The sequence below is a fragment of the Podarcis muralis genome, chromosome 6 (assembly GCF_964188315.1).
Source record: "Podarcis muralis chromosome 6, rPodMur119.hap1.1, whole genome shotgun sequence".
Lineage (NCBI taxonomy): Eukaryota > Metazoa > Chordata > Lepidosauria > Squamata > Lacertidae > Podarcis > Podarcis muralis.
This window is the reverse complement of record NC_135660.1, coordinates 9,432,280-9,446,279: the sequence shown is the minus strand read 5'-3', so window position 1 is coordinate 9,446,279 and position 14,000 is coordinate 9,432,280. Positions and strand designations below refer to the sequence as shown.

General features: G+C 45.6%; 1 protein-coding gene across 9 annotated transcripts in view; it reads left to right on the top strand.

The window, feature by feature from the left end:
• Positions 1-14,000, top strand: part of ATP11B (ATPase phospholipid transporting 11B (putative)) — an 81,310-nt gene that overhangs the window by 22,970 nt on the left and 44,340 nt on the right. For all 9 annotated transcript variants that reach the window (XM_077929743.1, XM_028731653.2, XM_077929741.1 and 6 more), the window contains exons 4-10: positions 1,535-1,615; positions 6,606-6,713; positions 6,925-7,053; positions 7,988-8,091; positions 8,535-8,582; positions 11,052-11,116; positions 12,814-12,895. In XM_077929743.1, coding sequence (XP_077785869.1) covers positions 1,535-1,615; positions 6,606-6,713; positions 6,925-7,053; positions 7,988-8,091; positions 8,535-8,582; positions 11,052-11,116; positions 12,814-12,895 — 617 coding nt within the window. The remainder of the gene's footprint in view (positions 1-1,534; positions 1,616-6,605; positions 6,714-6,924; positions 7,054-7,987; positions 8,092-8,534; positions 8,583-11,051; positions 11,117-12,813; positions 12,896-14,000) is intronic.

Sequence of the window (14,000 nt, the reverse complement as noted above, 5' to 3'; positions counted from 1 at the left end):
GAGCATGCAGAATGGATGTAAATGAATTTGTAACTCAGGGGTGCAGAATCTAGGACTCTTGGTGTAGAGTTGGAAACAACATGTCCTGATAAATGCATTGCTAGCCAACAGTTTCAAAGATATCCTTTCCCACATGTTTGTGGTGCTGTGCTTATGGTGGTTAGCGTTAGCACCTGGGATTGAAAGAAGCTACAAGCCATTAGTCAAATCTGTGTTGTGTGAGCCTGTTTATGTGTTCACTGTATTCTCTCCTACACAGGGTTATGCTCGCCTCTTGTTCAGTGCCATACTACTTAGGTGTATGCTTGAATTGGTCGGTGCCATTTGCCTCAGTGAGTGGGTGGGAAAGAACTTAACTGGTGTCACTGTGTGGTTACTTCACTCACTTGCTAACATTATCTGCTGCCTGCACCACACAGTCTTCCAGATGGTTTAGATTGACCACAAGGCAGCACCTCCCATGCCGCTGCATGAAAGTGTGACTAAGCTTGTTGTCAAAACAAATGCCAAGTGGTACTTAGCTGCAAACTGATACCTAATAAGTAGGCAAGCCTTAAAACTAGTTCTCTACAAACAAAGCAATTTGGACTACTAACCCCCCCCCCCAACATATTGGCTCCTTTAAGTGAAACTTCAGTGTTCAAAGTGGATGACAGATTGTCACTACGTTGCCCTAACTGTTTTTCAATAAAGATTGGCTATATAGGATGCTAATCCTTGAAATTCCTTCGTGATTGTTTGCATAAAATCTCTTATTCTAGCTTCCTAGAGATGTGTGAAATCCTCCTAAGAGGTAGGAAGTCTCTTGGATTAATGTTAGTTTATGAATAATTGCTGTTCCATTCATTTATTTTCTTGAAGACATGCATCATATCCTGCAAGATGGCGTTTTCTTTCCAGCAACATGAAAACAATAAAAGCAGAGCTTGTTGGTATTTTCTGCTGCAGTTAGCACAACAGTGTTAATAGGGCAGGTTGTGATTGCCTATTTTGCAATAAGAGCAAAGGGAACCTGTTAGTTAGGATTAAGGTACATTGCTAGGCATTGTGCAACTTCAGTCTCTCAGTCATGCTGAAATCTTGTTTCACATGTGCCCTTCTCCCAGCAGCTCTGTGAGCAGTCCTCTCTGTGCTGAGAGTGGAAATCTAGGGAGCCACTTTTCAGACCCGTGTCCACTCCTTGTGCTCAGCCTAGACTGATGGACACCATGTTTTCTTCATTCTCACTTGCTGTTGTCCTAAGTGTTTCTAAAGCCCAACATGACATGGGGGATGAGCCCTGCACTTTGATTGGTACATGCCTAACGTTCGACCAGGCTTTGCAGCCACTTGGAACCAGCATACCATTCCCAAAAGTTCATGTGGTAGAGAGGAGTTGGGGATGGGGCAGAGTCAGTGCCAGTCACAACCACTGGCTAACTACCAAGCCCAGCTAAGACTTGTAGAGCCCTGCGTTCAGTGTACTATTGTGGCTATAGCTTCTCCCAATCTGGACATGTGCTGACGCTGTCTTCATCTTTGTTTTCCTCTCCAGCTTATGATAGATACACCTACAAGTCCAATAACCAGTGGATTGCCATTGTTTTTTGTAATAACTGTGACTGCCATAAAGCAGGTAAGGAAACACAGGTGCTTTAGAAGGCTGAGGGCAGATGGACATTCTTTGTGCAATACAGAACAGAGCATCCCTGTGTTCAGGTTACTTCCCTGTCTTCCAGCATGTGTAGGGCTGCTTCCCTTGTGTTATGGCATCATCACACTGCAAAGCAGTGCTTAACATGATGTCATGATGCCACCCTATGCAATCCTGTATGTTGCAGAGGATAAACTTGCTATAGTGGTGCCTCGCAAGACGAAATTAATTCGTTCCGCAAGTTTTTTCTTCTTGCGAGTTTTTCGTCTTGCGATGCACGGTTTCCCATAGGAATGCATTGAAAATCAATTAATGCGTTCCTATGGAAACCGACTTCAGACCAGGTCCGGGGACAATCTGTCCCCCGACCTCTTCTGAAGGCTGGGGGGGCGAAAGTCTTTGCTCCCCCCCCCCCACGGCAGCATTTTAAAATCGCCCCGGACAGCGGAGGACTTCTCCGCTGTCCGGGGCGATTTAAAAGCCCCTGGGAAGGCAGGCAGGGGGGACAAAGATTTTCGCCCCCGCCAGCCTTCAGAAGAGGTCCAGGACCTCTTCTGAAGGCTGGCGGGGGGCAAAAGTCTTTGTCCCCCCTGTCTGCCTTCCCAGGGGCTTTTAAATCGCCCCGGACAGCGGAGAAGTCCTCCGCTGTCCGGGGCGATTTTAAAATGCTGCCGTCCCGGGGGAGCAAAGACTTTCGCCCCCCTGGGAAGGAAGGTAGGGGGGACAAAGACTTTTGCCCCCCGCCCGCCTTCAGAAGAGGTCCTGGACCTCTTCTGAAGGCTGGCGGGGGGCGAAAATCTTTGTCCCCCCCTGCCTGCCTGCCTCCCTTTAAAAGCCCTCTCCCGGGCTTTTTTCTCACTTAAAAGCCTTTAAAAGCCGCTCTCCCGGGAGGGCTTTTAAAGGCAGGCAGGCAGGCAGGGGGGACAAAGACTTTTGCCCCCCGCCAGCCTTCAGAAGAGGTCCAGGACCTCTTCTGAAGGCTGGCGGGGGGCAAAAGTCTTTGTCCCCCCTGTCTGCCTTCCCAGGGGCTTTTAAATCGCCCCGGACAGCGGAGAAGTCCTCCGCTGTCCGGGGCGATTTTAAAATGCTGCCGTCCCGGGGGAGCAAAGACTTTCGCCCCCCTGGGAAGGAAGGCAGGGGGGACAAAGACTTTTGCCCCCCGCCCGCCTTCAGAAGAGGTCCTGGACCTCTTCTGAAGGCTGGCGGGGGGCGAAAATCTTTGTCCCCCCCTGCCTGCCTGCCTCCCTTTAAAAGCCCTCTCCCGGGCTTTTTTCTCACTTAAAAGCCTTTAAAAGCCGCTCTCCCGGGAGGGCTTTTAAAGGCAGGCAGGCAGGCAGGGGGGACAAAGACTTTTGCCCCCCGCCAGCCTTCAGAAGAGGTCCAGGACCTCTTCTGAAGGCTGGCAGGGGGCAAAAGTCTTTGTCCCCCCTGTCTGCCTTCCCAGGGGCTTTTAAATCGCCCCGGACAGCGGAGAAGTCCTCCGCTGTCCGGGGCGATTTTAAAATGCTGCCGTCCTGGGGGAGCAAAGACTTTCGCCCCCCTGGGAAGGAAGGCAGGGGGGACAAAGACTTTTGCCCCCCGCCCGCCTTCAGAAGAGGTCCTGGACCTCTTCTGAAGGCTGGCGGGGGGCGAAAATCTTTGTCCCCCCCTGCCTGCCTGCCTCCCTTTAAAAGCCCTCTCCCGGGCTTTTTTCTCACTTAAAAGCCTTTAAAAGCCGCTCTCCCGGGAGGGCTTTTAAAGGCAGGCAGGCAGGCAGGGGGGACAAAGACTTTTGCCCCCCGCCAGCCTTCAGAAGAGGTCCAGGGCCTCTTCTGAAGGCTGGCGGGGGGCAAAAGTCTTTGTCCCCCCTGTCTGCCTTCCCAGGGGCTTTTAAATCGCCCCGGACAGCGGAGAAGTCCTCCGCTGTCCGGGGCGATTTTAAAATGCTGCCGTCCCGGGGGAGCAAAGACTTTCGCCCCCCTGGGAAGGAAGGCAGGGGGGACAAAGACTTTTGCCCCCCACCCGCCTTCAGAAGAGGTCCTGGACCTCTTCTGAAGGCTGGCGGGGGGCGAAAATCTTTGTCCCCCCCTGCCTGCCTGCCTCCCTTTAAAAGCCCTCTCCCGGGCTTTTTTCTCACTTAAAAGCCTTTAAAAGCCGTTCTCCCGGGAGGGCTTTTAAAGGCAGGCAGGCAGGCAGGGGGGACAAAGACTTTTGCCCCCCGCCAGCCTTCAGAAGAGGTCCTGGACCTCTTCTGAAGGCGGGCGGGGGGCGAAAGTCTTTGTCCCCCCCCCCCCCCCGCCTGCCTTCAAAAGCCGTCGGGGAGAGCGGAGCGTTCTCCGCTCTCCCGGGAAGGCAGGCAGGCGGGAGCAAAGTTTTTCGCCCAGGACCTCTTCTGAAGGCGGGCGGGGGGCGAAAGTCTTTGTCCCCCCCCCCCGCCTGCCTTCAAAAGCCGTCGGGGAGAGCGGAGCGTTCTCCGCTCTCCCGGGAAGGCAGGCAGGCGGGAGCAAAGTTTTTCGCCCAGGACCTCTTCTGAAGGCGGGCGAGGGGCGAAAGACTTTGCTCCCCCGGGACGGCAGCGTTTTAAAATCGCCCCGGACAGCGGAGAAGTCCCCCGCCGTCCCGGGGTTTTTTAAAAACCTCTCCGCCCCCCTGCCAGGCTTCGGAGCAGCCTTCCGAAGCCTGGCGGCGGGAGGAGGTCCGAGGACAGTGGGGAAGACGCGCTTCCCCGCTGTCCCGGAGATTTCCCTATGGGCTGTCGTCTTGCGAAGCAAGCCCATAGGGAAATTTGTTTTGTGAAGCGCCTCCAAAACGGAAAACCCTTTCGTCTAGCGGGTTTTCCGTCTTGCGAGGCGTTTGTCTTGCGGGGTACCACTGTACAAGAATGGCCTATGTGACCTACAATTCTGACCTGAAACAAGTCAAATTCATCATTTCTATACACTAGTGAGTGGAGAATCTTGGGCAGAAATGGACAGTTGTGGAGCAGAGTCCAGATATGAGTTTGTCGTACATGTTCTATGGATTTGTCAGTTCATCTGAGATAGAATGGGAGATGGTTTGTATGTAATGGAGCTCGGCCAGCCAAATTCTGGGCACGTCTGCTGCTGTTGCATCTGTTTGGACCTTCATGAGATTTGAGCAGCATTCTACTAGACTCTAGCTTCTAGCTGAAAACAAGTAAATATGTTTTATGTTGCTAATCAAGCAGGTCAGCCTAGGGTTATTTTTGTCTCGCTGCCATGCAGTCAGTGACTCACAGCAACACCCCTAAGTGGGCAGTGACAGACTCACCCCCAGTTTTTGTGCGAGGACTTTGTATGTCAGTATGCATCATAAATTCTTATTTCCAGCAGCCTCACACTTACCCAGCGGAGTAAGTTCTTGCATAACAATAGCTTATGTACTGAGAGAGGCTATGCTGTATTTGAAAGCTGTACACATCTTGTTTTTGTTTTTGTTCTTCCCAGTCTCCAGGCCTATTGTAATTGCCTTGTCACAGCCTGTCACTGCCTTGCAGTCAGCCAAGTTAGTGGTAACTAAGGGAAGACCAGACATCTGTGGCTTCCTCTAGACTCTCATGACCCTTCTCCAGGCATGCCTACAAGATTTCTCACACCAGCTCTGTCTTCTTCGGGAACATTTCTGTAATACACATGCTGGCCATAAATAAGGCAAAATCACTTGAGAGTGTCTTGAAGGCGGCATTAACTGTATTTGACAATGTAGTGGGAGATTCCACATGAGCTGAACTGCAACACCTAGCAGATTATCCCATTAGTGGACGTGACCTGTCCCATTTGTAGAGGACATGTGTAATAGCATGTCTGCAGGCAGGTGCTGTGATGGAAATTCTAATAAGTTTCTGAGGCTATCTGTGTCACCTCTTGCCTAGTGAATTTGAGTTGCATATCAACAATACAAAATGCTGCTTATTTTCCCCTTCTTTTTATATCCTAAGTCATTTTTTTCTCAGCCCAACTATCACAAAGCCAGCTAAAAAGTTACATTTCTGGTCACGGAACACAATTTAAAGCGGAAACAACACCCTACCTAGAGCCAACTGGGCTGCCAGTTGCTGATCCTTGTTCTTGGCTTGATATGTTATACAGGTGACTCCCCATTTACGTGGGGGTTACAGTTTAGACTCCTATTTGCATAAAATTGCATAAAATGGGGAGCACCCCGGAAGAGTCCTCAAGGAGGGGCAGTGGGGCTTTTCTGAACTGCTCAGCCTCACTGTCTTACAGCTGATGTGCAGGGTAGTGCAAAAGCAGCAGCAGCTTCCCTGCGTGTCATCTGAGGAAGCCCCGCTTCCCCACCCCGGCTCGCTCAGCTGATGTGCAGGAACCTTCGCCGTGCGTTAGCTGGACTGGTCAACCAAGCACTGCTGCCCCTCCATATTGCACAAACAAGCGCCACAGTTCATCTCACGTGAGCCAGAGGGACAGCAGAGCTTTGTCAACCAGCCTAGCTGACATACAGGAAAGCAACTTTCCTGCGCACATCAGCTGAGCATCCTCAACAAGCTTCAGGCTCACTCCCCAGAGTCTGAAGAGGAGCTCCTCTTCGGGCTCTGGTGACAGCCTCCACGTGAGCTTGGATGGGCAGTGGGCTTGGATTCTCAGCTGACACACAAGGAAGCCACGGCTGTCGCTGCGCTACCCCAGATGTCAGCTCGTAGGCTGAGCAGCTCAATAAAGCCCTGCTGCCTCTCCAGCTTGTGAGGATAACCTGCCTGGAGCCCAGAGAGGATGTCCTCTTCGGGCTCTGGGGAGGGTCTGTTTATGAGCCAGGCAGACTCTCTAGGATGCTCCCCATTTTCAGTTCCCCAGCACGGCTCGTGTGCACGGTTGCGAGCAAATAGAATGTGCATAAATTGGGAGTTGCCTGTAGTTATCAGCAAATTGGTTGCATAGGTGCTTTTTCTTAGGCAGCTATGTGTATTGTTGGCTTTCCCCTCCCCCCCCAAAATGCTTCTTTGCATCTTTTCCAGGGCTATGAAGATTGGTTACGCCATAAAGCAGACAATGAAGTGAATGGAGCTCCAGTGTATGTTGTTCGCAGTGGTGGCCTTGTAAAAACAAGATCAAAGAACATTCGGGTATGTGTGTGAGTGGTGCAAAATGATTTTGAACATTTCAAAAGTGTGCATGTATCTTTATAAATGTGTGTGTTTTTGTGTGTGTATATATACATGCAAATTAAAAAGGCAATTTAAAGGGCCGTTGCTTTACATAGCGTATGTTAATGAAAGTTACAAAAATATTTTCGTGAAAGTGTATTTGAACAGATATTTTTGCCTGTCTTCTCAGGTGGGAGATATTGTCAGAGTAGCCAAAGATGAAACTTTCCCTGTTGATCTCGTACTTCTGTCATCTGACAGAGCAGATGGCTCTTGCTACGTTACTACTGCAAGCTTGGATGGAGAAACTAATCTTAAGGTCTGTTTTCATCACCTTTTGTATACCTTAAGTTAGATTTAGGTTTTGTTTCCTGATAACCAAGATTGATATATTCCAAATCCCTCTTACAGAAAAGGAGAATGTTGAATTCCCCTGGGTGCACCTCAGAATATCAGAATCTCAAAGCATGTTGTTCAAACCAAGGTCTGCATCAGTAGTGACATGACCTGGAGAAAAATGAACCTAATTTCAGTTATACCTGTACACAGTTAAAATAGCAAGTGACAGAACTGCAATTGATGTATGCGTTTACGGTATTCTAATTCTGAAATAGTTACTACCGTCTGCCCTTGAAAATAATTTTATAACTCTCTATAGATAGAAGAATCTGTAAGAAAAGCATGTTCTGTGCTAAGAACAAAACTGTGTGTGTACTACTGGTTTACCAGAGATGCAAGGCTTATGTGCAAGTGATGATGTGTGCATTCTGTAAGCATAGGGGTCAGTAACTTGAGGGGATGGCTGCCCCACCCAAGATTGATATTCTGTGTTTGCTCATCAGTCAAAAGCCTGCAACAGTTTTATCAAGTGGTGTGCATGTAAATCACCTGATAAGCCTGTCCTCTGCATTGCTCTGCTAAATGATGAGAAATCTAAACATTTTGGATTTCTGAACAGATGCAGCACAGTACAGCTGACTGATTTTTCAAAAGGTAATATGCACATTTTGGCAAGTTAGCACTTGACAAATCGTTGTTTATGTGCGCTCAGTGTTGCTTTGGGAGCTGATGATGTACTGGAAAATTTAAGATGCGGTTTGGAGGCTTAGTTGGTATCTTAACCAGACAGCTCTGTTTAATGTGTGTGTATATATGTGTGTGCAAGTTGCAAGCCTATGTCTTTTTAGCATTTGCACAATATGCTGCTTATTGTTGCCTAATGGAACCTGAGTGATTATTTCTTTTTATTTCAGACGCATGTTGCAGTCCCCGAAACAGCAGTATTGCAGTCAGTTGCCAATCTGGACAAACTTGTAGCTGTTATAGAATGTCAGCAACCAGAAGCAGATCTATACAGGTGTCATTTTTAAAAATATAATTTTTCTGCGCAGCTGTAGAATGAGAACAACTGTTCCATAGTTTTCAAAAGCTCTGGAGATCTGTGTAGTTTCTTTTTTTAAATCAGTTACTTTGCACTGCCCTATAGTGGTAACACCTTCAGCATTTGGAACAGATCTCTGCAACATTCTGAAATCCTTCACAAACCAGGAGGATTTCTTTGTCAGATCACAGGAGGGGGTTTATTGGTTTGTTTTGCTTTTATTTTATTATGTATTTTGTGTTTTCGTTTCGTATTTATTTTCTTTTTTGGTCAGCTGCCCTATGATCTTCGGATGAAGGGTGGTAGACAAATTTTATAAATAAATAAACATTCTCTTCCTTCTATTGCATAGTTTTTGCTAACTCGCAGAGCTGGAATAGAAGAAATATGTCTTTCTGACACATTAATCTCTTTTGCAGATTTGTTGGACGAATAACAATAAGTCAACAAATTGAGGAAATAGTACGGTAAGCCAAGCATTGGTAAAGGTCATGTGATTTGCCTTGAATTTAAACAGCATGTGTTTACAGCAGGGCTCCACAGCTTGTGAACCACCAAGCTGGGGGCAATCCATCAGCCACCAGGGACTCAGTAAATGGCTTGAAGCTCAGTGATAGAGCACATAATTTGCACATAAGACTTTTCCAGATTCAGTGCCTCGCATCTCCAGTTCATAGAAATGCTTTTTAAAGGCATCTTCCTGAAGCCTTGGTGAAATGCTGCCAGTACAAAATACTGCGCAAAATGAGCCAAGGACCTGGCTCTGTATGGGACAATTTTGTGTTTTTGCTGCCTGCCTGGGACTGCCCAGATCAGACATAGGTGTGGCTGCTGGATCATGGAGGCATGAGCTGCAGTTCCTTAACTGAGTTGAGTTAAATTTAAAAAAAAAACCCCTCTAATTTATGCTAAGCCCATTCAGTTTGATTACATGACCTGGCAATCTCGTGTAAGTTAAGCTTGCAAAAAGTGTGTTGCAACTCTGTTTTAAAGACTTGTTTTTCCTCTTCCGGACTTAGGCCAAACTCCTGAATGGAGATTGGCTCTGGCATACGCTAGCATTATTTAACTCATTGTAACTTATGCTGGCTTCCCACATTTAGGAATGCCCCCTAATTTCCTTCTTTTGTGCTACTTGAAAAATTTGGTGTATTTATTGAAACCACCAATCTTCTTTGACAGGTATTCATAACAGAATTAAAACCCACAAAAACTCTGCTGGATCAGGCCGTAGGTCTATTTTAGTCTAGCATCCTACTTCCTCAATATTTTGATAGCATTTTTATGAGAAAATGACCATCTTAATTGTGTAGCAGAGAACGTTCAGGTAGTTAGTAAAGAATTTGCTTCCTTATTCCAGAGCTTGTTTTGCTAGCACATAAATACTTTTAGGGAGTGTGCCAACTTCAGTTCCAGTGCTTCTTACATAATCTTGGACAGCTAATTAGGCTTTCTTTGTAGCAGAAACTGTGAAGAGGTGGCTACAGGTTGTGACTTCTTCCTGCACTTAGCAATGCCATGAACTGCTGTATCCCAGCTTGACCAGTTTGGAGTGAACTAACTTGCAAAGCCAGTTTTTATTTCTTGCTGATAAGATCCATTAATCATGTCAATCCTTTAAGAAGATGTATCTCTCACGTATATACTAATCCTGAATTTACAGATGATTTATAGAAACTGTTTTTCCCTAAGTAGACTGCCCCACCACCAGATGAAATGTGATCTAATGCAATTGATGATTGTTCTCCCAAGCCTAAACAGCTTGGTTTCTGTGGACAGTCAATCAGAGAAGTTTCTGGCGTGCACCATGCTTCTCCCCTAAAGTAGCTTACAAACCTGTCCTTACACCAACATTTCCCCATAACATTTCCCCATATCTTTCCTCTCTGGGGTGATAGCTGTGGAAAAGAGACTGACAACACGCATCTGGGTAGCGGCCTTATTTGACCGAGGGCCTCCATTTACTGACTTAACTCTCCTGGAGTCATAAACACATCCTTAAATACTGGTACAGTAGCTACTGGAACAGAAGGAGTTTCAAACACCCCAGGGGTATCTGTTAAGAGTAACTGCGGGAGTTGGAGTTGTCCTTGCAGTAAAAAATAACACAGAACTGTAATTTTACAAGTCCAACCTCCTGTTTGCAATTGGGAAATGAAATTGTGAGTTGCCCAAGGTTTGTGTCTTGTTAAATGGTAGGATAATAATGACGTTATAAAAGAAACGGAAGCTAGTACAGCCACTGTTTAGTGGTGTGAGCATTACATGCAGATGCTACACTTGCTACAGGTACAAATAATCCTGGAGTTGCTGCAGGAATTTTTGAAATGTCCAGCTAATTAATGTTGGATGAATTTATTGAAACCAAATGTTCTTGAGTTCTTAGACGTGCACAGGAGAATTAAAAGTCCTTCGGGATCATGCCATAAGTCCATTTTAGTTTAGCATTTTTTCCCTCCAGTGGCCAGTCAGATGCCTGCAGGATACTCAGAAACTAGATTTGAGGATCAACAGCAATAGGAGACTGCCACCCCCATCAGCTGGTATTTAGTAGCCTCCACACCAGAGAGAGTCCATATAGTGTTAAGACGTCTATCAAGGGCAGTCTTCCATTAACTTGTCGTAGCCCCTTTTATGAACAAGCTATCTTAACTGCAGTGTATACCTCCTTCCCCTCCCTCCCCATTTCATCTTCTGTTTTGAGTTACTTTAGGCAAAATGGGAATGTTACCTGTTCTGTTTGGCTCTTGACTGTTACCAAGGATGAAATGTCACGCATAGCTTTCTTCACCTTGAATGAACCTTAGTTTTATCCCTGTTGTTTATTCTCATTTGGTGCAAGTTGCATTTTGGAATTGGTGGAGTGGACATCTAAGCAAATGGCTGTTGATATACTGTGTTCTGTCAACATAAAAATTGAGCTCTTTCTTTTTCAGACCTCTTGGACCTGAAAGTCTCTTACTTCGTGGAGCAAGATTGAAAAACACCAAAGAAATTTTTGGTTTGTAACCACATAAGTATTTCACAAATTGCTCAAAGATTCTTGAGGCAGGTTCCCCAGAATGTAGTTATCTCTTGAGCATCAGTCAGAGGGGAACACTTTGGTGTACCTTGAATCATCTTCCCACTCTCCCTTTGACTAGGCCACTGGCGTTGCCATTCGCCAGCATAGCCTGAGTAATCAGGGTGGCTTAAGGGCCCACACCCATAATTATTAATGTACAGTTTCTGCAGACTGCTAAAATAGTCACAGACTAAATGTGCTGCAGAAACCCAACAGACCCATCAACCAGAAATGCAGTTACCAGCCCCGCAAAGCCTCCTTTTAGAATAAAATGTCTGTCTGGCTTCTAAAAACTAACAGAAAGGTTGGAGTTGGTCCCTTGGGAAAGGAGTTCCACAGATTTCCTGCCATTGCAGAGATGGCCTTGTCCCAGGTACCACCGTTCTGCCAACCATACTTTGACTCTGTGGGTGAACACAGAGTGGAGCCCCTTAGGAAAAGATAAGAGTTTGAAGTATTCTGGACACAAACAATATACTGTAGGGCTTTTAAAGGGCAAAAGCAGCACTTTGAATTGGACTCTGAAACCAACTGAAAGTCAATGAAGATGTTGCAAAACCAGCATATCTCCATTTGGAATGCCTTAATTAATACCCTGGTGGTTATATGCTTGACCAGCTGTTTCCCAAGCATGTTTCAAAGAGTGAAAAAGCTGATGCAGTTTTGTGGAGCATTTGACTTGGGTGGCTATTACTTTCAAAGCAAATTTCATGTGCAACTGCAGTATATTAGATGAAATGTAATAATAATGATAATTAATACTTTGATGTATTGCCTGCCCTTCACCGTAAGGTCTTGGGGTGGGTTGCAGCAATTTAAAATACAATATTAAAAACAGTTGAAAACAAATGGCAGTCACAAGAGTAGGCTGGGTCCTAAAAATCTCCCTCTCTGGGGTCAAAAGCCTGAGTAAAGAAGTCCATCTTCAGTGTGCAACACAAACTGCTTAATGAAAATGCTAGACACAACTCTTCGGGGAGGAAATTCCACAAATGAAAACTTTATGGCTGACGGGTTTCACATACCCCTTGTATAATGGCTATTAGCACAGACTTCAGAACAAGCTCACAATAGGACTTAAATTGGCTGTGTTTGGACATAACTTTGTACAAGGCAGGCCTGTTTCCCTCTTCTGGTGTGACCATGAGGAGAGAAGAGGCTGCTTCCTCCATTTAGATGCATCACAGTTCAGCATAAGCAATGGTTAATCCAGATTATAGTTAAGATTAACTACAATTAGTTGAAATAAAACAGCTTCATAAAACAACGGTTAGCAGTTGGTTTTCCCCTAACCATAGTGAGCGACAGTTTGTCCATAGTGTGGGATGGCAAAAGAAGCTGCAGTTAAATTAAAACAGAAGCAACAACTCTCAGACGCCTCCTTACAGCTGTTGCCGGAGGCAGCGGTGGTGGCAGGGAGTGTGCACTGCAGCCAGTTCTCATGTCGCTAAGCTGGGATTTAGCTTTGGATCTGAACAAGCCCACAGTTTCTCATAACAGAGTATTGCTACAAATCTAATGTTTCTTGTATGGCTTTGCAGTCACAACGATAAAAATAGCACTCTGCTTTTTTCTTTTTTTAATCAGCTCATGCTGCAGATACCAAGTCTAAACATCGATCTTGTTTGTTGTAGGTGTTGCAGTGTATACAGGAATGGAGACGAAGATGGCATTAAATTACAAGAGTAAATCACAGAAACGATCAGCAGTAGAAAAGTATGTGTCCTGCAGATTTTCACTGACTGGAAAATTGTAATGCTTTAGAAGATCTCATAGGGTATTGTAAGCTGCAAAACTGGAAGTTTTAAGTGCTAATTTTCGGGGGAATGGAAAAATAATCCTATTGTAACCTCTTAAATTTCTGAAGAGAACTGAGGTGTTGTGCTGGAAAATGACATGAGAATTGGGCCTTCTGTATTTGATGTGAAGACAGGAGTGCCTGGCCTGCTCTTCTCCATGGGGTCACAAAGAGTCGGACACGACTAAACTACAACAAAAACAACAACAATATTTGACGTAGTCCAGAGTATTTTAGGACTGATCAGCCGTGTCTACTTGCCCTTCACTCTCCAAGGATTTGCTTTGCTGCACTTTCTGCTTAATGAGCCTGTCCTTCCAAATTCCCCCATAGCCATATTGTCTTTCCAGTCCCTTTCCTATCTAGGCTGGGAACAGAGGATTTCTCCTCCTGACTTTGCATCCCCTGTTCCTCATAGGGAAGAGCAGCGTTCTTCTTGCGCAACCAGAGGTGGTTAGAAATGAGGGGAGTGGAATACAAAAAGGGAGGTGTGAGGAAGTCGTGAAAATAAGCGAACGAAAGATATGACATTGAAATTGTTTAATATGTTTTAAATGGTCTTTGTTTTGTTTTATTTGTCTTATGTGTTAGTTTTGTAGTGTTTTTGTATTGTATTGTGTTGTGTTGTTTTTTTGTTTTTTTGTTTGTTTTTTGTAGTGTTTAAATTTAAATTTTTGGAAACTCAATAAATATTATTTAAAAAAGAAAAAAGAAACAGGAGGGGAACATAAGACTGAACAGTTCTTCCTTTCTTCTGTCCTGAGCAAGATATTCTTCCTCTACTGTGGCCGATTTTGACCTCTGGCTACAAACTAGAAGGTCATATTCACGCAAAGACCGAATCACCCTCTTATTTTTTAACTGGAGTTGCTTTTATCTCCATCCACAAACATGCATGGGGATGTGTTTTTGGAGCAATGTATGGTTGTGTTTGAATTGTGCCCAGTCTTCCATGCTTGCTAATGAAGCTTTTTTCACAGGGTTATTGCCATCCTGTGGATATTTGTGCATTAAATGGGCACC